Source organism: Xiphophorus couchianus, chromosome 10 (genome assembly GCF_001444195.1).
Source record: "Xiphophorus couchianus chromosome 10, X_couchianus-1.0, whole genome shotgun sequence".
In the NCBI taxonomy this organism is placed as follows: Eukaryota; Metazoa; Chordata; class Actinopteri; order Cyprinodontiformes; family Poeciliidae; genus Xiphophorus; species Xiphophorus couchianus.
In genome coordinates, this window is record NC_040237.1 from 2,311,654 (window position 1) to 2,334,805 (window position 23,152).

A 23,152-nucleotide genomic window follows, 5' to 3' on the forward strand; every position below is an offset into this window, starting at 1 on the left:
CTTGTTGAGTGGAGCGCACACGGGCAACCGGAGAGAGGCAATCTGTCTTTATAAGGAGCCTCTTATTTATGACAGCCGTCTGAATCGGAAACATCTTTCTTTAATTTTCCCGTTTCCGCTTCTTGAGCCTCCGGACTCCAGCAAACGGACACGAACTGAAAATCTTGTGAAAGCTTCCTAAAAGTGGTGAAGATGATGTCTGGCGAAGAAGAGGCTCCAACTCCGCAGCAAGAACCGGAGCAGGTGAAGAAGACCGACGAACCTCCACCGGCCGCCGCCGCCGAAGAAGAAGAAGAGGAAAAACTAGCCAAGCTGGCGTCAGGCAGCGGCAGCCCCGCAGCCGCCGAGGAGGAGAAGCCCATCACCTACCGGGCTCTGGTGCTGACGGGATACGGAGGCTGCGATAAGATCAAGCTGCAGGTGAAGAGCATGAAGAAGGCGTCGCTGAAGGCCGGGGAGGTTCTGGTTCGGGTCAAGGCGTGCGGGCTGAACTTCGCTGAGCTGCTGGGGAAGCAGGGGCTGTACGAGCTGCTGCCGGCCCCGCCCGTCACGCTGGGCATGGAGGGCTCCGGGGTCATCGAGGCGGTGGCGGAGGACGTGACGGACAGAAAGGTGAGTAACTGAACGCGTTCACGCGCACGGCCGGTCAGAGGAGTTATGGGGTCCAGGGCAGGATTCAGGTTGGGGGCCCAACAGCCTCTATATCAGCACTGAAATTCCTGTTATTGATCATTTTTAATCACGTTTGGGTTTTAAAACTGCAGTATGTAACTTTCATTTTTATAAAATATTTGTTTGTTTTTTTACATATTTGTTAAAACCGTCACCATGTTGTGACAGATTAAGACACAGATAATCTGTGAAAAGATGCATCTCCTTCCTGAGCTACTACTGCCATATGAAAAAGAAGCACCAGTCCTGTCCCAATAAGCAATAAATTAATTAATCACAGGATAAACTGATATGAGCTCATTGATTTCCATTAGCATGATTTATCATTTTTCTCTTTTCTCTCTACCCAAAACTGGATGACAAAAGTCTTTAGTCTTAGTTTGTGAAGATCAACTTTATTCAAAGAGTCTAATTCTAATAATTCATTTAATTTGTTGTTTCTGTTGTTTTGCTTATTTATTTTGTATATTTAAAATGTCTTCCGGTTCCATTGTTAAATGTTCATTAGAATGTGAAGTTTATTAATCTCTGATAATGTGTTCTAGCATTATTGTACCATTACCATAATATTACTTGAAAATGGTCTTAAACCAACAATAGTGTCGTTTATCGCGATAAATTATGGGACAATTTATCGTCCAGCAAAATTTATTATCTCTCCCAACATAAAATAACCAATCAGAGCCAGGAGGTGGAATTTAGCACAGTCAATCAAGCTCATGTAGTAGCTGCTAAATGTGCCCACTACGGAGAAACAACTTACTGTCATTGGTGGATATGCTAACTAGCTTGATTGAAATCAATCAGTAAATAAATCAAGATTATCTATATAACACATTTCAGCAACAAGGCAGTTCAAATCATAAAAAATACAAAGTCACAAAAGACACCACAGTAAACCAGTAAACATTATATTTCATTAACTGCTGTCATTACACATCAAAATGTTTCATTCAATGTTTCATTCAACATTGAATGAAACATTCAAACAGGTGGGTTTTAAGTCTGACAAAACCTTTTAAATATGCTTTTTGGGTTAAAAAAAGAGTTGATGGTTTGCTTTTTGAATAATTGTGAGCCGTTCATGTAATGCAGGGCTTTTTCTTCTGAAAGCTGTGTGGGATGAAGCTCTTTTCCTGCATTATGTTCCACTCTGGTCTTATGAAAGCTGCCACTGTCTGCTTTACAGCGTGGCCTTGAGGCCTTTTCTTTCCCTCACTCACAGCAGGAGCGCCTCATTTCCCACCTTTCTTCAGAAGAACTTTCCTCATATTCATCTAAATTACTGCCAGGGCTGTAACAAATAGATCAGTTTTTGTTACCAGCAGATCGATTATGGCTGCTCTATGTTCCTCTAATAGAATCTTTTGAACAGATCAGAGAGTATTAAAAGTGTCAGGACATATTACTTGTTATTTGAGGCACCTTCTCTTGAAGTGTTCATTTATACTGATCCACAGGTCAGTGGGTTGTCGGCTTCCATGTGCATGCTGGATTTTTATTTTTATTTTATGGCATCTTATTGAAGATAAAAGCAGAGCGAGTCATGGCAGCAAACCTTGCAGCGTTTGCTAAAAGTTCAGCTACGTCCTCTGCTGGCTCAGACTATAAGGAGCAAATCAAACCTCTTTACAATGCATCTCCCTAATTATATGAAAAATATATATACTTTATTGATCCCAAATGGAAATTTAAATGTTTTTTTAGATCATGTTATTCAGGTTTCTTCAAAGAGTTGTAGATGCTTATAGAGCACATGTCAAACTCGAGGCCCGGGGGCCAAATCTGGCCCGCCGTAGCTTTTTATGTGGCCCTTTAGACTCCAAATAACATCAATTAGTCCCTCCAGTTTTTCACAAATCTTAAAAATTCACACAAGATCAACAAATCCCCACATTCTTTCTGATTTTTACTGCAAATTTCTTTCCAAAATTGGTTTTGATTTAAGTGACGGCGGCCTCAGCCTCACTGGATGTCAAGTTATATCTGTGATCGATACGGCTATTAATAAAAAGTCACCTTTAATGTCATACAATAGCTCAAATATCGTCAAAATTTCTTACAAATATTTCCAAATTACCACCACAATATCTATGATTTGGATTTTTTTTTAAAACACAAAAACAATCACAAAATCCTGGATGGACTGAGCAGTTCAATATTTAATTTTAAGAAACACTTATTAAATGCTGAAACAAATGGCTATTTACTGATATTTTAACAGTTTTATGGATTTTATCAATGCATTCTGGCACAACTGGCCCTTTAAGAGCATTAAGATTTTTGATTTGGCCCAAAATAAAAATGAGTGAAAATGATGTCAAAATGATGTCAGATTATTTTTAGCATGGCTAATGTTACAACAGCAAGATAAATGCGGGTAACTATGGCAACCGGTGACAGTTTGAAGGTCGATCGGCTCTTTCCGCGGTGGAGTTGCTCGCCCATCCGCTGTGTTTACAAACAAATAATTCCTCACTAGCTGTGGTAAGGAAGCATTTCCTGTAGCTGTCTGTGTCGCAGTGAATCTGAAGAAGCCTCTGATAGAAGATGCAAAACTTTGTTGATTTTCTGCGAGAGTTGGAGAAACACAATTTCGCAATTGCTGTGTTTCCATTAAATAAGAGAAAAAAATTTAAATCACATCTGAATAAGTTTATTCAGAAACATCTTCCTCCAACTACTTCCTGTCAGGTTATTTTGGTCTTTTTCGCCATCCGGTTGTTGATCACATGACTCATGAGATGCAAAAAAAGTCTTTCCATTGCCGTTTTGCAAAATGCACAGCCAAAAAAACCCCGACATCTTCCTATCGGAAAAACCTTTTAATGGAAAACTTGAATTATTTTGAAATTGCTGTTTTTCCATAAAGCAAATTTATTTTTGTAATTACAATTTGCTCAATTTTTGTCAGGATTGTCCATAAAATTAGCTTAACTTATCTTAGCTAAGCTAATTTTAAGCACATAGAAAACATAAAATGTTCACATTTGAATGAGTGAAATGTTTATTATTTTATTTTTCTCCTTTTTATAAAAAGTTTTAAGAGTAGGCGCCTTAAAGTGAGACGTCTAGGAGTATCCTGCTTTCTTTCTATCTATTCTTTGAGGTTTTCTGGATGTTTTTGTTTTGCATTTACAAGGGGCAGAATTTGTTGCAGCTATTAAATACATTCCCGACCTGTTCTCATGCTACAACCACAAGCTTCGGCGAACTTTATAAGGTTTTTATGTGATAAAGCAACAAAGAGTGTCGCGCAATTGTGCAATGGAAGAAAAATAACACTTTTTTTACACATAAAAATAAAAAAATTGTCATGCATTTTCATTAAGCTTCCCTGAGTCTGTACCTTTTGCTGCCATTAGACTGCAACTGTAAAATAAAAATTCTATTTAAAGCTATCAAACTGTTGACACTTAATTGTAAATGTCAGCTTTTTGCAGAAATGCAGAGTTGATGCACTTTGTAATGTGTCAATACATGAAATGCATCTCAGAGCGAGATTTCACTTCTTGTTTTGAGGCCAAATTTATATTTATTCTTGCTGAGAAACTCTGAAACATTTTTGAAGCCTCATCTGAAGATCAGCAGTGGCAATTTTAGTGATGTCCTTAAAACAGTTTCAAGAACCTAGACTTTTTGATGAAATCCATTATAGAGATGGCATACCGCAAACTTTCACTGTCTTAACAGACAAATAAAATACAAAAAGTTAAAAGTTCAATGTGTTGGTTTTATTAAGTCTCTTCCTTCTTTTCCAAAGTTGCAAGAATCTATATAAACTGTTATAGGCCTCTGTAGAAAAACTACAGAAACCCAAAGTCAGGCTTTGGCAGGAGCTAGTTATAATTACTCAATTAAATTGATACATATGTAGTAAAAATACTTTTTACAGTATTTGAACTACATTGCACATTTTTACTTTTATTTGAGTAATTTTATTATGAAGTATCTCTACTCTTAGACGAGTAAAATTTCTGGGTTTTCTACCCACTAGAAGAAAAACAGACACACACCTGCAGTTTTTGATAAAATTTAGTAAGTTTTTTTATTGAAAGAAACTGATTTGCAAAAGATTATTTCTCAGCATGATTTTCAATGACGTATCACGTGAACAAACGCATTCATGTGTGATTTTAATCGCATTTCTTAAATAACGGAAACACCGCAATTGCAAAATGTTATTTTTTCAACATTAACAGAGTATTGACAAAGTTTTGCATGCATTTGTAATGGAAGCAGTTACTTAAACTATGTCTCTGAGCTGTTATGTAATCTATATTTACGTCTGCAGTTATTGCACAGAAAAGTTGCAGCTGCATGTCTGTGCTACACTTACTCCCTGCCTGCAGCAGGCTCTGCACAGTAATACTAAAACTGGAATTCAAATGCAGCTCGTCATAATCACTGCATTGAAATGAATAGAATAGTTTGTTCTGGTAGGTTTAAAACGAAGGGAGAGGCGTACATTATCAACAACGAGTCCGACTGGCAGAAACAACTTCGCTTAATCCTCCTTCAGAACAACCAACCTGACCCTATTGATTGTTTTCAAATCATTGTTATGCTTTAAAAATAATAACATATCTTTGCTCTTTACAAAAAAGCAATGTCGTTTGTCTGTTTGAAGACTCCCACCTTTTTGTAGCGATTTGTCAGTGTAGAAATAAGTTTGAAATGTTCTGTACTGGGTTTGGTTGTGCTATCATACATGGTTGACATGTTTGTTATCTAAGTTTTACCAAAGCTGCTCATTATCCCTCGCTGCCTGCAAAGAATGTCCCTCCCCTCCTCTTTCTACTCTCCCTCTCATTCCTGTTGCCGTGTTTCCCCTCCGCTTTCTTAGATCAGGATTCCTATAAACACTGCAGTGCGATTTAGGGCAGAAACCTCAAAAAGGAAGTACAGGAAGCAGTCGGAAATCCCAGCAGAGTTTGGGGCTAAAAATCTGAAACGCATTCACCCTGAAGATGTGAAGATTTGAAGAAAAGTGGAGTCCGCCGCCGCCGCGGGTTGTTTGGCTTTGTTTTGTGTAAGAATTTGGGTGGGCCTTGCAGTGTGAGAGCAAAGAGCTGCAGACAATAACATAAAAGGATGCCAAAGTGTTTTTGGAGTGAGGCGGACCAGGTCAGTGTCTCCAGATAAGGACTGGAGGGTGTGGCTGTTTCATAAAACATTTGGGAACAGGACAGACTGGAGTACTGATCCCTTTAAAACTCATTATCGATTATTATTCTGTTACAGTCAGGCTGGACAGTAAATCAGTAACGATACATATATCACAACAGACGTGTGATCAGTATCCATACAGAGGTCTCATGTGACGTCACACTTCAGTGGACTTTATAGCTGGCAGCCATCTTGGCAGGCAGGTGCTGTGGAGTTGCTCTGACAACAATAAACAAGCCACAAGCTTAGAACTAGCTCTCGCCTCGTTCCTAACCTGTAAACGAGTACTTTACAACTACTTGATTACTCTACATAATGCTCAGATAAATATCAGTGGTATTTACTGTAGCATTCACTACCGAACTAGCAAAATTAGTTTAGATCAGGGTGCCCAAAGTCGGTCGAGGGCCGGCATCCTGCCTGTTTTAGTTCTCTCCCTGGTGGTAGTAACAACCTTTTCAGCATGTCAATGTTCTTCTTAGGCCATCTAACGACCCATCATTTGATCCAGGTGCGTTTAAACCAGGGAGAGAACTAGAACATGCAGGATGCCGGCCCTCGAGGACCGACTTTGGGCCCCACTGGCTTTGATAATGTAGCTTTTATCTACTAGCTAAAATGGACATGTAGTCTAAGTGTTTGTTACCACGTTTACTTACTCTGCCAGTTACCAGAAGCTTGTAGTTAACACAAAGAGTTTGTACAAATCCGTTTAAAAGTTTATTGTTGTATGCACTCTTCATGTTCACTAGAATGGAGGCAGCTTGTCCACAACATATTTTTCTCCTCCATTTCATATGGATCGATCGATCGATCAGCAGCCATTTTGCTCATGTGTCTTTCTCTCGCGCATTGGTCAAGGGTTTCCACATGTCTTCTTTTTGTTGGTCTCGAAGCCATTTGTCCGCTATGCATTGCTCATGCGCTCGCCTACTAAGATGGCGCGGATCACTTATAAAATATTCACTGAACTCACAATCCAGAACCGCACAGCATTCTGGGAGATATAGGCAGAGTAAAGGCTTTAGTCACTCAATCTCTCACGGCCAACTAAGCAAGTTTGATGGCGTCAACTAACTCACTCACTCTTTGGTTACCTAGCAACCCGCTCATTCTTTTGGTTACCTAGCAACGGCCTGTTGAGTAACTTGCGCAGCAGCAGTTTCAGGCTTCGATGTTTTACAGTTTTCATCAGAACAGACCCAGCATTCTTCATCAGATTGCCAGGCCGTTTTTAAGTGCCTGGTTCTGGTGCTGCTTTCCCAACCAATGGTATCAGAAGAGATTACATTCTCCACAACAAACTCTGACCCTGTTTCTGTTAAAAACTAAAATTACCTCCTCTGTTTTGTTCATATTCATAATAAGCGTTTCGACACCATGAAACCAACTTGATGACTTCAGGTTCATCCAAGTATCGCAGATGTCAGGACTTTGACTTGTGCTGAGTCTCTAGGTCACTAAATGTCAATAAAGTAGTGACTTATTAAAAATGCAGAACATTTAGTAACTGTTGTGAAATAAAGCAAGTATATTCGAGTGACAAACCTGTTGTTTACAAAAATATGTAGACCATAACAGTGTAAGACAATCAATTTTAAATTTTCACATTTTTGTTGTTGTATGAATTTCTTTTTAAAAAAAATGTTTTTCAAATCTGTGATGATTTATAAAACTTTTTAATGCAAAAATCAGATGAGTTTTTTTTCTTCTTTTTAGTTCATTGCGGAGAAGGTAAGATTAAGCATTTTACAGTAAAATTTACTTTGCCTTTACTTTTTAATACAAACTTAAATAGAATGGGGGGAAAAAATGTTGAATAATCAATTTTCCATCAAAACAAATTTATCTGGAGGCGATGGACTTGTGACTTGACTTGGAGAAAAATTACTTACAGACATCTTTGTTGCCTACTTAGTCCACCTCAGAGCAACTTAAACCGCTTATTCCATGTGAAAATATAAATGTAGATGACGTCCAACTTTCAGTGGTTTTTGGCTCTGAATTCGGACCTTTTTTAATTCCGACTTTGACTTTTTCTTGAATTTCTTTTTTCCAAAAATGATTATTTTTTCTGTGAATTAAAACTTTTTCAACTTTTTGTCTTGTAATTCTGACCTTTTTGTGTCATAATTACAACTGACTTTTTTTCTTGGATTTTTTTCTTTCAGAATTTTTTTATTTTTCCATTATTCTGACTTTCAATCAGAATAATGGAAAAAAGACAGATTTTTTCTTCTTCAGTTGTTCTAATCCTTTTCCATAAGTTTTCTTCTTTCTGTCGTTACCACATACACAAACAGCGTGAAGGATCATTAAAATCCTCTGGTTCTCCAAAGAAAGATTTTATCAAATAGTAAAAAAAAATTATTAATCAAAGGATGAATAACAATTTTTTTTAATCGGATGGGGTTTTTTTGTTTATTTGATTGTTGGGGGTTTTTTTGTAAAAAGGGGACAATACCCCAGGCCAGCGTTTTTCAGGGGAGCCCCAAAGACTTTTTAAAATAATTTTTTGATTTTTAACAATTGCGTGTTTGGCACATTGTACTTTTGCCCAAATTAAGTGAGTTGTACTTTATTTTTGGATTTTTATGACTGTAAATAATATTCAAGTATCTGGAAATTATGAAGCTATAGTGAAGTTTTTCTTTGAATAACATGGCGTTGTTAACTACAGGACATATTAAACCTACCATGCATCAGTTTGTACTCGCTGTTATGACTACATAAATAGGATCACCTATTAATGTTGTGTAATTTGCATTAGTATTAAGTAATTTTTCCGTAATAAATGGGGCACCAAACTTGCTCCAGCCCATGGCCTCACATCCTTACATGCAGGCCTGGCCAAATCAAACCAAATCAAATAAAATTTTATTTGTATAGCACAGCAACAAAGCATTTCAGAGTTCTTTACATCATAAAAACACAAAATGGAAAGTCATAGAAACACAGTCAGCAATTGAAACATTACATTTTGCCGCCATTGCATATCAGACTGTTGATTAATGTTTCATTTGTTATGTTTCAAAAGCAACTCCAAGCAGGTGGGTTTTTAGTCTAGATTTAAATGCACTCTGTGTTTCAGCTATTTTGCAGTTTTCTGGAAGTTGGTTCCAGATTTGTGGTGCATAGAAGCTGAATGCCACTTCTCCATGTTTGGTTCTGGTTCTGGATGCAGAGCAGAACCCGAAGACCTGAGAGGTCTGGAAGGTTGCTATGACAACAGCAGATCTTTAATGTATTGTGGTGCAAAAGGCGTTCAGTGATTTATAAACGAACAGTATTTTAAAGTCTATCCTCAGAGCCAGTGTAGGGACTTTAGAACTGGGGTGATGTGCTCTAACTTCCTGGTTTTAATCAGAAAACCAGCAGCAGCGTTCTGAATCAGCTGCAGCTGGAAGATTGATTTTTTTTTTTTTTAACCAGACCTGTGAAGACGCTGTTGCAGTAATCGATGCAACTAAAGATAAACGCCTGGATGAATTTCTTTAGATCCTGCCGAGACATCAGTAATGTTCTTCAGGGGTTAGAAGGCCGACTTTGTAACCGTCTTTATGTGGCTCTGAATGTTAATGTCAGAGTTCATCACTGTCATGGTAATATTATTAATCTAACTGCAACACTACCCAGATAAAGCTGTCTTGTTCTCCCCATATTGTCCAGTTCTACTGTTTGTATAAGACATCTAACCACTTCTTTCATTGAGTACGTCGAGGCTTGACCTCTTCCTCCGTTATGTAGAAGAAGTTTGTCCGGTTTGTTGGGGCGATTGTTAAATGTCTGGGCACGCCTAGCAGTGTAAAAAACTCTGTCAAAACATGTTTTTACAGCCCTGACTCCAGCGTCGCCTGCAGTCACTTAAGTTCAAGAGATCTTTTCAGGAACTGATCTTTCCCCTTTCTTAAAGTGACGACCATGCAGTTTGGAGATCTACCGCCAGGCGAAAATCTGTCACAAATTTCAGAGTCTAGATTCTGGATCAGGTCAAAAACAGGAAAGTCTTCTGAGGTGAAAGTGAAAACAACATTTGCGGTTACTAAAGAAGAGTTTCCACATATGAAAGCTCTGTTTATGTCTGTGGAAGAGATTTCTAATGTCATGAGTTGTTCTCTGCAGGAAGTGGGTGTGTCACTCGGCTACTAAAACTGTTGGGGAGGAAGCATAGTAGCGTTCGCAATCAGATCACAGTTTTCCTGTGTCCTTTGCTGTTTTGGCCCCTTTTCTTAACCATAATGATGCTTTTTTTTTTTCCATTTTGAAAAAATGCAGAGCATAAATATTTTCCAGAAGCAAGAAAAGGATCCAACAAATGTTTTCTCAAAGCACTGTTTCAATTTATGTCCAACTGTGCAGAATTTGGTTAAAAGTTAAATATTTGTTACTGAACTTGCAGTTAAATTTTCCAACCGACTTTCTGATTATCCTAAAGACTTTTAGGAAAATATTGTGTTAACTGACGAGTCAAAAAGTGAAAATTAATTTCATCAAGCTGAGTGAAATAGCTCAAAATTAAAATCTGATTGTTTTTAAGATCAAATCCAATTTCTGATTTTAATCAGATTTTTTTCTGCTAAAAAAATAATTTACAAATGACAGAAAATATTTTAAACAATGTTTTTAAAAATATAATTGTACATATTTTAAAAATACCTTAAAATATATTTTTTAAATATTTTAACAATATATTTTTTATATTTTTTGAAAAATATTTAAAAATATATGTGTCATTTTCAATCACTCCTTTTTGTGAGTTGTAAAAAAGAGTATTAGGGCAAGATTACAATAATTGTTATTTAATTACAAGAAGGTAGTCATAATATTAGCATTAAAAACACAATTTTACCTTAAGAATGTTTTAAAATTATGAGAAAAAATTTTTTGTATGTTGAAATTCTAATAAAATGACAACTTAATTCTCCTAATATTAGGACTTTATTCAAATTATTTTGACTTTATTCTCATTATTTCGACTTTATTGTCATAAAGCTATATTCCTGTATGTTTACGACTATATCCTTGTAGTATTATAACTTTTTTCTTGTATTTAAAAAACAAAAAAGTCTTTGCTTGACCTTCCCTGGGGTCAATAGGTGATTGGCAGTAAAAGCTGATTTGTGACTTTCCATTGCTGAGTTTTTTGGAACTGAACCAAAATCATGAACTTATTGCCAAAAAATTGGTTGAGTATTTTTGTCATCATTTAAGTTGTTTCTAGAAGCAGTAAAAATGCAAATGGAAGAACAAAAACATGTAAAAATGTTGCACAATATGTCCCCTACAAGACCTTGTGAAATATAAGCCTGACAGCCACACATTACCAGAAGTTACCATTTTCCTTTTTCTCTTGTCTTTCGCTCGGTTTCCTCAGGTAGGAGATCGCGTCATGGCCATGAACCGCCACGGCATGTGGCAGGAACTGGCGGTCGTTCCCGCTAACCGCACCTTCCCCATTCCAGACGGGATGAGCTTTGAGGAAGCCGCTGCTCTGCCCATCAACTACATGACGGCCTACATGATGCTGTTCGAGATGGCCAACCTCAGGCCAGGGAAAAGCGTCCTCATTCACATGGCTGCCGGTAAGAAAATGTGTTTTATGCAGCTTAAATATTCCAGTTATTGACCTTATTTTATATTTTCTAAAGCTTCATTTTCCTGTGTGGTATGCAGAGGTGAGGGAGTATCCAAAAAGTGTATTAAAGTAAGAGTAGCACTACTTCCACATACTTTTACTTGAGTAAAAGTGAAAGGTGGCCATCAAAAAAATTACTCTATTAATTTCACATTTTTTGTCAACATTGTTTTTCTCTGTCATCTGAAGAATTGGCTTACAAATCATGATTATGTTTTTGATAAAATCCCTAATGACTTGTCGCTTAGCTGGCAAAATATTTTAACTTTCGCCCTAGTTGAAGTTCTTAATTATATAAAAATTAATAATATTCTAGATGAACATTTCCTCCAATCTCCAAGGCAAAATAATTTGAGTCACCAATCACTCAAAAAAAAACTACTTTGAATTTCATTACTGCAGTGAAAAGTCATCAGTCGTGGTCAGAACTGAGGCTGTAGTGTGTGGGTGTGTGCGTGTGTGTGTGTGTTATTCATAAAAGGGCAGCCTGGATTGTTATCAGACTTGGTTCCTTTGGCAGCATGTGACATTTAAAGCAACCAGATATTAATATTCTCATCGGTCCAAATGTGTGCAGAATATGTTAAACTGATACCTGTGATAGATCACAGTTTGTTGTATAAAAATAATGATGAAATATATCTTCCACATTTTTTATATACTATCTGAACATTTAATTTAATTGTCCTTTCATCAGATAGATATTTTTAAAAACAAAACTCAGTTTCTGGAGGATTTTATTGAAGTCGTATTCTCCATTAGATCTTAGCAGATCTTAGCTTAATTTATGTGTTTTTGCTTTAATAACTGACCGTTAGCTTAATTTGCGCCCCTAGCTTAGCTTTAGTTTAGCTCAGGGGTGGGCAATCCTGGTCCTCGAGGGCCGGTGTCCTGCAAATCTTAGATGTCTCCCTGGTCCAACACACTTGAATCCAATAACTGAATCACCTCCTAAGTGCAGTCAAGTTCTCCAGAGTCCTGCTAATGACCTCATTATTTGACTCAGGTGTGCTGAAGTAGAGATGCATCTAAAAGTTGCAGGAGACCGGCCCTCGAGGCCTGGAGTTGCCCACCCCTGGTTTAGCTTCTTTAACTTATATTTAAATTAGCCTTAGCTTGTTTTGTCTAATGGGGCTTAATCTTCGGGTTACTGTTTAACTTACCCTCCTGTGCTACATCTTAGCTTGTTGCTCAACTTTGTTTTAGACTTCCATGAATAACTTTATCTAATGAGTCAGGACAGAAGATAATACAGAATAATTATTCACCAAATTGTTTATTTAATGCGAGTGATTTATTCTTGGAATAGTTTAGGACCTTTTCAAGAAGTACAAACCTTTTCAGAAATACAATTCTCGGGTGTAGCTTTTTGATTTATGAAGCTCAGCATTTACCATAATATCAAAGTGCCAGTAAACCCCATCGGAGACGCAGTATGGGTCAGTTTTGCTCGTCTCTCTGCCTTCATGTCACCTGACCTTCAACATCTTCGCTCTCGAAGGCCGCCTGCCGGTGCTGAGCAACTAGATGTTTGGTAACTGACCTGTACAAATTCATCTGCAAAAGGCCAAGAGGGACAACAGGTGAACCTGGACACCCAGGTGGCCTGTTGAAGGCTACGTTACCACGGAAACCGAATAAACTGATGCTGAAACCGAAGAGCACACACTTCGGGTTCAGCATCAGTTTATTCGTTATCCAAGCTTGTAGCAGATGGAAAAATCACACATCCAACCCAAATAGAGCTGGATGTCATTTAAATAAAACTTTTATTGAGCTTTATATGCATTATATTAATGTATAACCAGATTCTTTTTGTTAATTTGTTTACAAAGCTACTTCCCATTTTCCATGGGTGTTAGAGAATCTCTTGAGTTTTAAGTTTTAGTTTTAAACTTGTAAACTGGAGATATGACAATTTAGAAGGTGTATTATTCAGAAAACCTTTCCAAAAATAATATATAAGCAACAAATGTGCTATAACTTTCTCCAGCTGAACAGAAACGGAAATAGGAACAACCTAGAGTTAGCGTATGGCTTTACTTATTACAGCTAATCTGCAAAAATACAAAATCTTACCAAGTAATTTTGGTCTACTTTCTGGTGTAAATATCTTAGTTCACTTGAAATAAGACAAAACTAACTTACAAGCAACTTTTCAGCGAGATATAGGAGCTTATTTAAGTCAGGAATTCCTTAATATTGATGAAAAGGTGCTAGCTCCGTTGGTAGATTACTTCATTTATAAACACGTTTTCCATGTTATAAGTGAAATAATCTGAACTAATATTCTCAGACTTGAACCCTCAGAGTCACATAAAGACAGTTACAAAGTCGGCCTACTACCACCTGAGGAACACTTCAAGGATTAGAATTATTGTCTCGGCAGGATCTAGAGAACTTCATCCATGTGTTTATCTTTCGTTCTGGTCCACTCTGCATCCCCAGAACTAGAACCAAACACGGAGAAGTAACATTTAGCATTTATGCACCATAGATCTGGATCATATTTCCAGAAGCAGAACTCAACAGAAACACAGAGTTCCTTTAAATGTAGACCTTTAAATAAATGGACCATTGACCAACATATTTGATCTGTATTGATAATTTTAACGATGGCAATTGACAAAATGTAACATCTGTTACTGGTTTTCATAATTTTTGACTACATGATGGGTTTCCACTGACTTGTTGCTGAAATGTGCTTCACAGACAAACTTGATTGATTGATACAACGTCATACTCTTGGTTTGTATGCAGGTTTTTAAATTTAAACCGGCTGCAGTGAGTCAGGAAGGAGTTTTATAAAAGTGTCTGATCAGCAGAGTGCACATGAAACCACAACAGATGCTGTTTTGTAATCACAGTGCAGAGCGTTTGAAACTGCACCTTAACTAAAAACCAAACCGCCTTCCTGATGGTGCCAGTCTCATCTGTGTGTGCACATCTGTAGGTGGCGTGGGTATCGCTGCTACCCAACTGTGTCAGACCGTGAAGGATGTGACGATTTTCGGCACCGCGTCTGCTTCCAAACACGAGACCATCAGCCAAGGTGGCGTCACTCACCCCATCGACTACCGCACCAAAGACTATGTGACTGAAATCCGTAAAATCAGCCCAAAGGGTGAGAAAACAAAACAGTTTTACTGCTCTGAAACAGAACATTACTATTTTCTGTTGACGGTTTTCTTTCTTCTCTCTTTTATCTGCAGGAGTGGATATTGTCCTGGACCCTCTTGGTGGCTCCGACACTCAAAAAGGTTTCGGTTTGCTAAAACCTCTGGGCATGCTTATCGTCTTTGGTAAGTCATCACATCTGAAGAAGGAAAAATTAATTATTTGATTGTCATGTAGCCTAATTTCTGCGAAATTAAATATTTTTAGTTTAGTTGTTTGTTTTTAACAATGCTCTGCACACAACAGCTATTATTATTTTTATTTAAATTTAATTATTTAATCTGGAAGAAAATACAATATAAGAAATGAGTGGATTATTCTTATATTTAATGGCGCCAAAGCAACTCAAGTCCAGTTTTGTTTTATTACACTTTTGTATTAAATGTTATTAATGCACACATCACTTTTATTGAAGAACAACATATGTATTTGATATTTACATTTCAAAATGTTGTATTTAATAACATAACCAGTTGTTTTCCTTAAGAACATACTGTGGTTTTATCTTGCAAAGTTTGAACAAATATAATGACTGGAACTGATGGTTAAATGAAGATATGTTAAAGCCGTCAACCACCGTAAGAGCCAAGCAAGAAAAATAAAAATTACAATCATTTTCACTGTTTTAAGTGCTACAATTCCTTTCATTAATGCAAACAATCACAGAATTTTCATGAACATTTTAAGATACTTAAATAAACTTTAATCGCCGTCACTGACCTGGTTCCCTTAATGACTGAAGTTTAAGTTCAGTTGCTTTTTATCCATTTTTCTGTTAACCTTTTCATTTATCGCTGTTGACTTTCTCTGGTAGAACTGTGTTCTGTTACCATAGCGACCTTAACTAGAAAGTCACCAAAATAAAAGTGTAGAACTTTAACAGGCCTTACAATAAACAGAAGTACATAATTACTCTGTTGGCCTTTGCACATTAATTTTATGATGATTCTACCTTTCTGTGAATTTCACTCATGGTTCAAAATGGATCTTTTGAACGGATTTTTAAAGTGAAATAATCCTGAATGTTTGGTTTCCCTCAAAGAGCCGCAAAGTACCATTAATGTAAACGAACAGCCTGTGTTAAAACCTCCAGGTCGCTCAGCTGTTTTCTCTGAATTTTGGATTCAGAGTGCCAACATTTAAATGGCCGTTAAGATTTTGATTTTGTCTCTCTGTGGATCCAGGAGCAGCCAACTGTGTGACGGGCCAGAAGAAGAACCTGCTGGCCATGGCGAAGACCTGGTACAACCAGCTCACCCTCAACACGCTGAAGCTGATGCAGACCAACAAGGCCATCTCTGGCTTCCACCTGGGCTACATCCGGGACGAGGAGCTGTTCGAGGAAACTCTCGTTAAGCTGCTGGAGCTGTACCAGCAGGGGAAGATCAAGCCCCATATTGACTCCTGCTACCACTTTGAAGAGGTTAGTCTGAAGAAATATTCATGCAGGAATGTTTGGCATGTCAACATTTGAATGCACAGGTAACGCTAAACTTATTTTTATTTGTTGCTGTTGAATTATCACTGTTAACTGTCATTATTATGCGAAATTCACATTTCGCAAGTTTTTGTTCTTCCATTTGGGCCTCAGCTGAATCAGAATCAGATTTCCTTTTATTGTCATTGTGCACAACAAAAGTTACAAACTAGCAACTCTCGAAGGCAAGTCATAAAATAAGAATAAATAAGAACATCTCAGTAAATATAAAATATAGTAGGAACACGGAACAACGGGGATGTTAAAACAAACAAATAAATAAATAGATGATGATCAGGTTTTAAATGGATTAGCTGTGTTCTTAAAACAGCCCAAGTGTTTAAAAAACAAAAAAAAAACAGTTGTTTTTCGGCAATAAGTTACTTATTTTTTTGGTTTCTGGAAAATGAGCCATTTCAAAAACCTCACGATTACTGATTACATTTTAAAAAATGCATCGCAGAGCGCCACAGGAAATCATTCCTGCCTCTAGCTATCAGAATAAACTACCCCCAACTCTTTAACTTTGAGTTTACTCTGGACTCATCTGTAGATTTATTAAAAGATTAACACATTTCCATGTATGTACTTACTGTTATTTTATTTATTTTATATATGGGTCATTATATGTAATTTAAATTACAATAACAACTAATGTGTATATATTTTATACATTTTTATATTGCTTATTTGTATTTGCTAATATTTTTACACTTTGGATGGAGTAGTTGGTCAACAAATAAACAATTTTTCCTTGGGTATAAAAATAAAGTATATTCTATTCTGTTGTTGAGTCACATTCCATGGGCACTACCCGTTACCTAGCAACAGCAGCCAAGCCCAGCCCGTCACCTAGCAACCCAAGCAGAGTTCCGCTAGGTTTGGTCAACTAGTTTTACTGCTGTATGCGCTATTCAGTGGCAGATGGAAAAGAAAATATTTTTTTTTTGTTGTTGTTGTTGGTTGAATGACTTTGTTTAAAAATTGTAATAGTCAATAGACCCAATCCTAATCTGCTCTAGGAAGCATAATGGGTCACCTTTACTAATGATAATTCAAGGTTTTGACCACTATGGTTAGATTAGCAAGAACTTAAAAATTGTAAGCTGAAGAAATAACCGGAGGACTTTTAAATTTGTCTGTAAAATGTAATTTAATATATATATATATATATATATATATATCTTCTCAGGAATATATATACATGCTGCAAAAACACAAAATCTTACCCAGTAATTTTGATTCAGTTTCTAATGCAAATATATTGGTGGGCTTGAAATAACACAAAACTAATTTAGCTTTTCAGCAAAATAGGAGCTTGTTTTAAGTGAATAATCCCTAGTATTGATAATTAAAAGTATAGAAAACAATTTTCCATTATAACAAAGTAAAAATTGTTTTAGTGAAATAATCTAGTACTTTTTAATCAACCTTAAGGAATTATTCATTTAAAACTTGCTCATAGACCTTCAATTAAAGAAAATACAGTACTCTAGAAACAGAACCTTATATTATCTGGGGATGCTTAGCTGTAGCAGAATGTGGCACCAACAATATGTCAAGTAATTAGGATCAAATCTTTCCAAGTTCTTTTATTTTTGTTTGGTTTTTTCCTAATATCTTCTGTAGTTTTTACCTATCACTTCTAAATGCATCTGTGCTGAATTCTTAGCAGCATTAAAAACACAATAATGGCATAAATATGCTGAACATATTGGAAACATTGCTTTGCTCTAAGATAATCAGAAAGAGTGAATGTTGGATTTTTTTAAAATGTGTTTTTTTAATGATAAGGGTTCATGGTCATGTCCTTTTCTTCATTCCCAGGTGGCTGACGCCATGAAGCGCATGCACGATCGTCAGAATATCGGGAAAGTCATCCTCCTTCCCGAGCCCAAGAAGAGTGAAGAGAAGCCCGAATCCAATGCAGAGGCAGCGGAAAACTTGGAAAAAGCGGAAACTGCCGTCAGCGAGAAGAAAGAGGATGCTGCAGAAGAAGTCGAAGCAGGAAAGGTTGAGTAAGAGAGCTCATCTTGGTGGCGTTTCCAGCACTTCCTTCACAAATCTGTCCAATTTTTTTTAAGGAGAAAAAAAAACAAGAAAAAATTTCTTGAATTCTGTGATTTTTGTCAGTATTCAGCTGTTTGTTTTTGTTGTGCAATATGTCAATAATGTTGTCTGGTTGGGAACCCTTGTTTATTTGGAAATAAAAGTTCACTTTATTCTGATGCATAGCTGAAGAATCATTTATTGTATAAACAGATGGCGCGGAGAAGCAGCTCTGAAACAAACCAACGTTGGTACCATTTGCATGAAACTGAACTTTGACGAATGACTAAGACGCTCAAGCTGAAGAGCTTGACATAAACAAACTGAAGGACTGTGTCTGGCTGTGCTGACGGCAGGCCACGGTCATGTTTATCCACCGAATCAACAACTAATACTGAAAACTGCTTGGAAACTTCACATCACCACCGCAAATCCAACTAAAAACCTGTAAGATCCAAGAAATGTTCAGGAAACAAAGAAAGAGCTAAAAGAGGAAAATTAATTCAAAGAACATACCTCTTACAATTCCATAAAATATTATAAAAAATGGGAAAGTAAGTTTCCAGAGTAACAATGGCCGTTTAAAATATGTAGTAGAAATATTAAATATAAATCCCAACTCTTAGTGTCTTTAACTTCAAGGTAACTCTGGACTCATCTGTAGGTTTATTAGTAGACTCACTTAATTTCATGTGTGTACTTGCTGTTATTTTATTTATTTTATATGTAGGTGACGGTCATATTTAAAATACATATACTAATGTGAATATTATTTTTTATACATTTTATATCGCTTATTTGTATATGCTAATATTTTTAGACTTTGGACGGAGAGGTTTGTCAACAAATAAGCAATTTTCCCTTGGGGATAAAGCAAAAGTATATTCTATTCTGTTGTTGAGTCACATTCCATGGGCACTGCCCGTTACCTAGCAACGGCAGCCAAGCCCGGCCCGTCGCCTAGCAACCCAAGTCGAGTTCCGAAATATTCAGGAAACAAAGAACACTTAAAAATCTTAAGTATTTTTCTGTTCTTGTGTGATTCTGTTCTGTAATATTTTTTTTAATTATAGTTTTTACTTTTTTTTTCTTGAATTCAGTTTTATTTTGCAACTTAGGGAACAATATTGGATTAATTGTCTCATTTTAGGGAAATTCATGTGCGACAGCATAAATTCATATTCACACTATAGGTTAAAAAAAAACATGAAGAATAAGAGACTGTAAAGTAAGGGCGAAGTTACAACATAGGGAAAATACTCTACTATTATCAAAAGAGAAATGCAGAACCGAGTAGGATAATGTAAAAACTGTACAAGATATGAGTTGGGACTTGGAGAACATCAACTGACTGCAAAAAAATCTCTTAATTGAACATGTTCTCCTCTCTTTTCCATTTTGAATAGTTTCTGGGAGAACTAGGCTTCTATGTTTTGTCGTTTATTCCCCAAGATGCTAGAAACTTTGATCAAGTTAATAAAGTTTAAGTTCAAATGCTTCAGTTAGTCTGACTTTATCACCATTCTTGTCTTTTTCTTCTTTTTTTATAGACAATTACATGATTCATTGTTTTCCCCAATTTAACAAATACTTGAAGTAAAGGTTACTTTGCATCTTTTTACATATTTTTATCTGAGGTAAAGTAACATTTTCTGTTACTCAGATGGTAGTAAACTATTTTTATCACTTTTTAAAAGCAAATTAACTTAAAAGTTTAATTTTAACATTGAGCAAACCAAAGCATTTATTTAAATCTTGTTCAGCAGATATTTATATATTCTGGAAAGAAAAATTCACAAGTTTACATATTAAAAATCTATATATTCTTGCTTCATTGATGTTTGCACTAACAAACATGAATCTCACTAACAGATAATTAATAAATCTCATAAAAAATAAACTCACTTAGGTCAGGGCATTTTCTTTTCTTTTTTTTTTTTTTTCCTGTTTTCCACTTAGACTGCAGCTTTTGTCTTCAAAACGTGCTTCACGAGGACAGCCCAAGTGTTATTGCAGCTGATATACTTTCCTCACTTATTTGTGCCAAATTGGAGGCCTGTTTTCACCACAGCCCTCCTGTGGATAACAATTAGAGGGACTTTCCTGCTCCACAATCGCTCTTGGGCTTCCTTCCCTGAACCGAAGCTGAAACTGACAGAAAAACAAGCTGCATGAAAGTTTCTGCTTGTTTTGTATTATTTTATTTTATTTTAACTTTAATTCTTATCCTGCTTATATGAACCGTGTGTAGATAATGAGGGGAAGGGGGGATAACGTGATGCTTATGGTGTTTCAGTCAAGGAGTGAGTGATTACTTCCAAATATTTAACATTTGGTGCATGTTTCTCCGGCTGCATGACGTAACTCAGATGTTTTGTCCAGCTGTGGCTGTAATTCATTGCTGCTGCAGTCCAAAGAGTCTCCTTCCTCCATCCAGGCCGGCCCAGCCCCTCATTCCTCTCTCCACCCGCTCAGAGCTGCTCTGTGTCTCTCTCCTCTTCATCTGATCTTCTGCTGCTGCCAACTCACAACAAAGGTCCACAGATGCTGCTTTATGTTGTTTACATTGGTGACATTTTGTTATTTTGGCAACTAACAATTGTTAAGTTTGGCCAGCTGTTGCTTCTCCCAGTAGGAACAAAAACCTGGTGTGGATTCTCAACTGGAACCGGAGCACATTCCTCTGTTTCTTCATCATTAATCCTTTTTTTTTTAGAGCAGAATAATAAATATTTTATTTCCTCAAGAGGAAATTGTTTATTAGTTGACAAGCTACTCAATCCGAGGTGTTAAATATTAGTAATACAAATATAACCATAAATGGGAAAAAATACACATAAAATTATACTTGAGAGAGATGAATTTCAAATATGACTGTATATAAGTAAACAAATAAAATAACAAGCATGCACGTGCAGATAAGTAAATCTATAAATAATTTATATAACTGTGCAGAGAAAATTAGATTTAAATTACTCAGAATTGGGCATTAAGACAGAGAATTAAGGCCAGATAAAATTACGAGATTAAAGTTGAAATAATATGAGCATAAGGTTTTAATATTATGACTTTTTATTCTTGTAATACGACTTTTTGCCTCATTATTTCGACTTTATTCTAATATTACTTTATTTTCGTATTATGACTTTATTCTCCTTATTGCTATTTTACTTTCTCATACTTAACTTTCTCCTTGTATTTATTAGACTTTATTCTCGTAATATTATGACTCTACGATTTTATTTTCGAAATATTACCTTATTCTTATATTATTATGACGACTATTCTCATAATATTATTATTATTTACATTTTTTATCCCTAATACTTCTTTGTACTTCTTACGGTATGATGACAAACTCCTCTATTTTGTAAATTAATCAATTTTCTTTGTTGAAAATGAACAAATATATTGAAATATATATTTCAGTGACTCGCAAGTAGCTTCATTTATTACACATTTGCAATAATTTCATTTATTTCTTGCGTGAGATTTGATCTTTTATTGTCAAACTCCGAGTTATTACAAGTTTTTTAATATTCTCTGTTTTACTACTGGCATAAAAACTGTAATAAATGAGCGGATTCTCAATTTTTCACCCTGTAAATGACTAAATTGACTCACAAATGCGTAGGGATGTTTGTATCCAGGGCATTTGTGTAATTATTTGTTTAAATAAATCATTGTTTACTTTCTAAATACAGTAGAATCTTTCTGTTGCATGAACTCCCCCTGGTGGTAGCTGGAGGAACTACAGGTTTGTTCAAAAAGGATAAAAAATCAAAAATCCTCGACAGCATTAATCATTTTTAGGGTGGACATTTTGTTTCTACATGACAAATGTTTCACCAGTTGGAGTATTAGCAGGACCAACAGTTAAATAATGTTGCTATTTCTGTGAGAGAAAGGTAAAGTAAGTTGATCTTTAACAGAAAGTTCAAAATAATAGTGTGGAGTTCAAACAGGCAGGCCTTACCTGCTCTTTACTGTACTTTATTCTCATTCAAATTGGAGTAAAATGGGTTATTTCACACTTTTATTTAAAAGTTAGAGAAAATAGAAGTAATAATAATTTTAATGTTGTGAAAAGGTTCATTTCAGAAAGTGAAACTCATGTATTATATATATTCATGACACATACTTCTTGTAATTTCGGTAATTATGGGTGGCTGATAATAAAAAACCCAACGCAGCTTTGTTAGTATTAATATGACCCAAATTTCCCAAGGCTGTGTCATAATTTCTGTTATCTGGAATAATTTGAACGACTCTGTGAAGCGACTAGTGCACCAAGAAAAAGAAAAAACATTCCTAATTTCCAACCATGTCAGCCATAAACCATTGTGTTTTTTAGAGCAAAAGCGACTGTATCTGGAAATTTAAAACAATATTTAGACCCATTAAAACATGTTAGAGACTACCACCATAAAACTAATCAGAAGACTTGGGGTCAAGCTCATGTAAATAATTTACATTCCTTAAAAAAAACAATCCACTGAAGCGAGAGACATATCACAGTCATCAGTTATAAAAAGCCTTTAAAGGCATTTCTACACAGCTTGGAGTTTATGGAGCCCAGAAATATGACGCTGGCTTTTTCAAACAATCCTATATCAGCGCTGAACTTTCGCTGAACCTCATTAATCAGGAAAACATCATTGTAGTTTAGACGTGAGCAGGTAAATCATTTACAAATAACCTGTTGGTTGTAAAATAAACAGCAATATCAAGGAATAAAAGTCAGGTTTTGTGACACCAGGGACATATTCTGGGATGTACAAACAGTGCATTTTAGGAGGTTCCGATGTTACTTATTTAATTATCTTTTAATGTTTTTATATTTAAACTTTTATTTTATAATTGCAACTGCACATTTAGACGTTTTTAATGTCTGTCAAACTGCAGATGGAAATCAACACGTTGATCTAAAATCTGGCATTTTGTTCAAATACGTAACTTACGTATAAACAAAG

General features: G+C 36.0%; 1 protein-coding gene and 1 long non-coding RNA gene across 2 annotated transcripts; one reads left to right on the plus strand and one right to left on the minus strand.

Annotated features, from left to right (window-relative positions):
- Positions 1–18,364, plus strand: LOC114152201 (synaptic vesicle membrane protein VAT-1 homolog). Its single transcript, XM_028030009.1, has 6 exons — positions 1–612; positions 11,216–11,423; positions 14,430–14,600; positions 14,689–14,778; positions 15,838–16,076; positions 17,958–18,364. The coding sequence occupies exons 1-6, from the start codon at positions 193–195 to the stop codon at positions 18,150–18,152; spliced, it is 1,323 nt and encodes a 440-aa protein (XP_027885810.1). The 5' UTR covers positions 1–192; the 3' UTR covers positions 18,153–18,364.
- LOC114152203 (uncharacterized) lies at positions 14,682–15,831 on the minus strand. Its single transcript, XR_003597078.1, has 2 exons — positions 15,374–15,831; positions 14,682–14,792 (listed from the first exon to the last, which is right to left on the minus strand). It is a non-coding gene; the product is annotated as an uncharacterized LOC114152203 (long non-coding RNA).
- Positions 18,365–23,152: the final 4,788 nt, after the last annotated feature.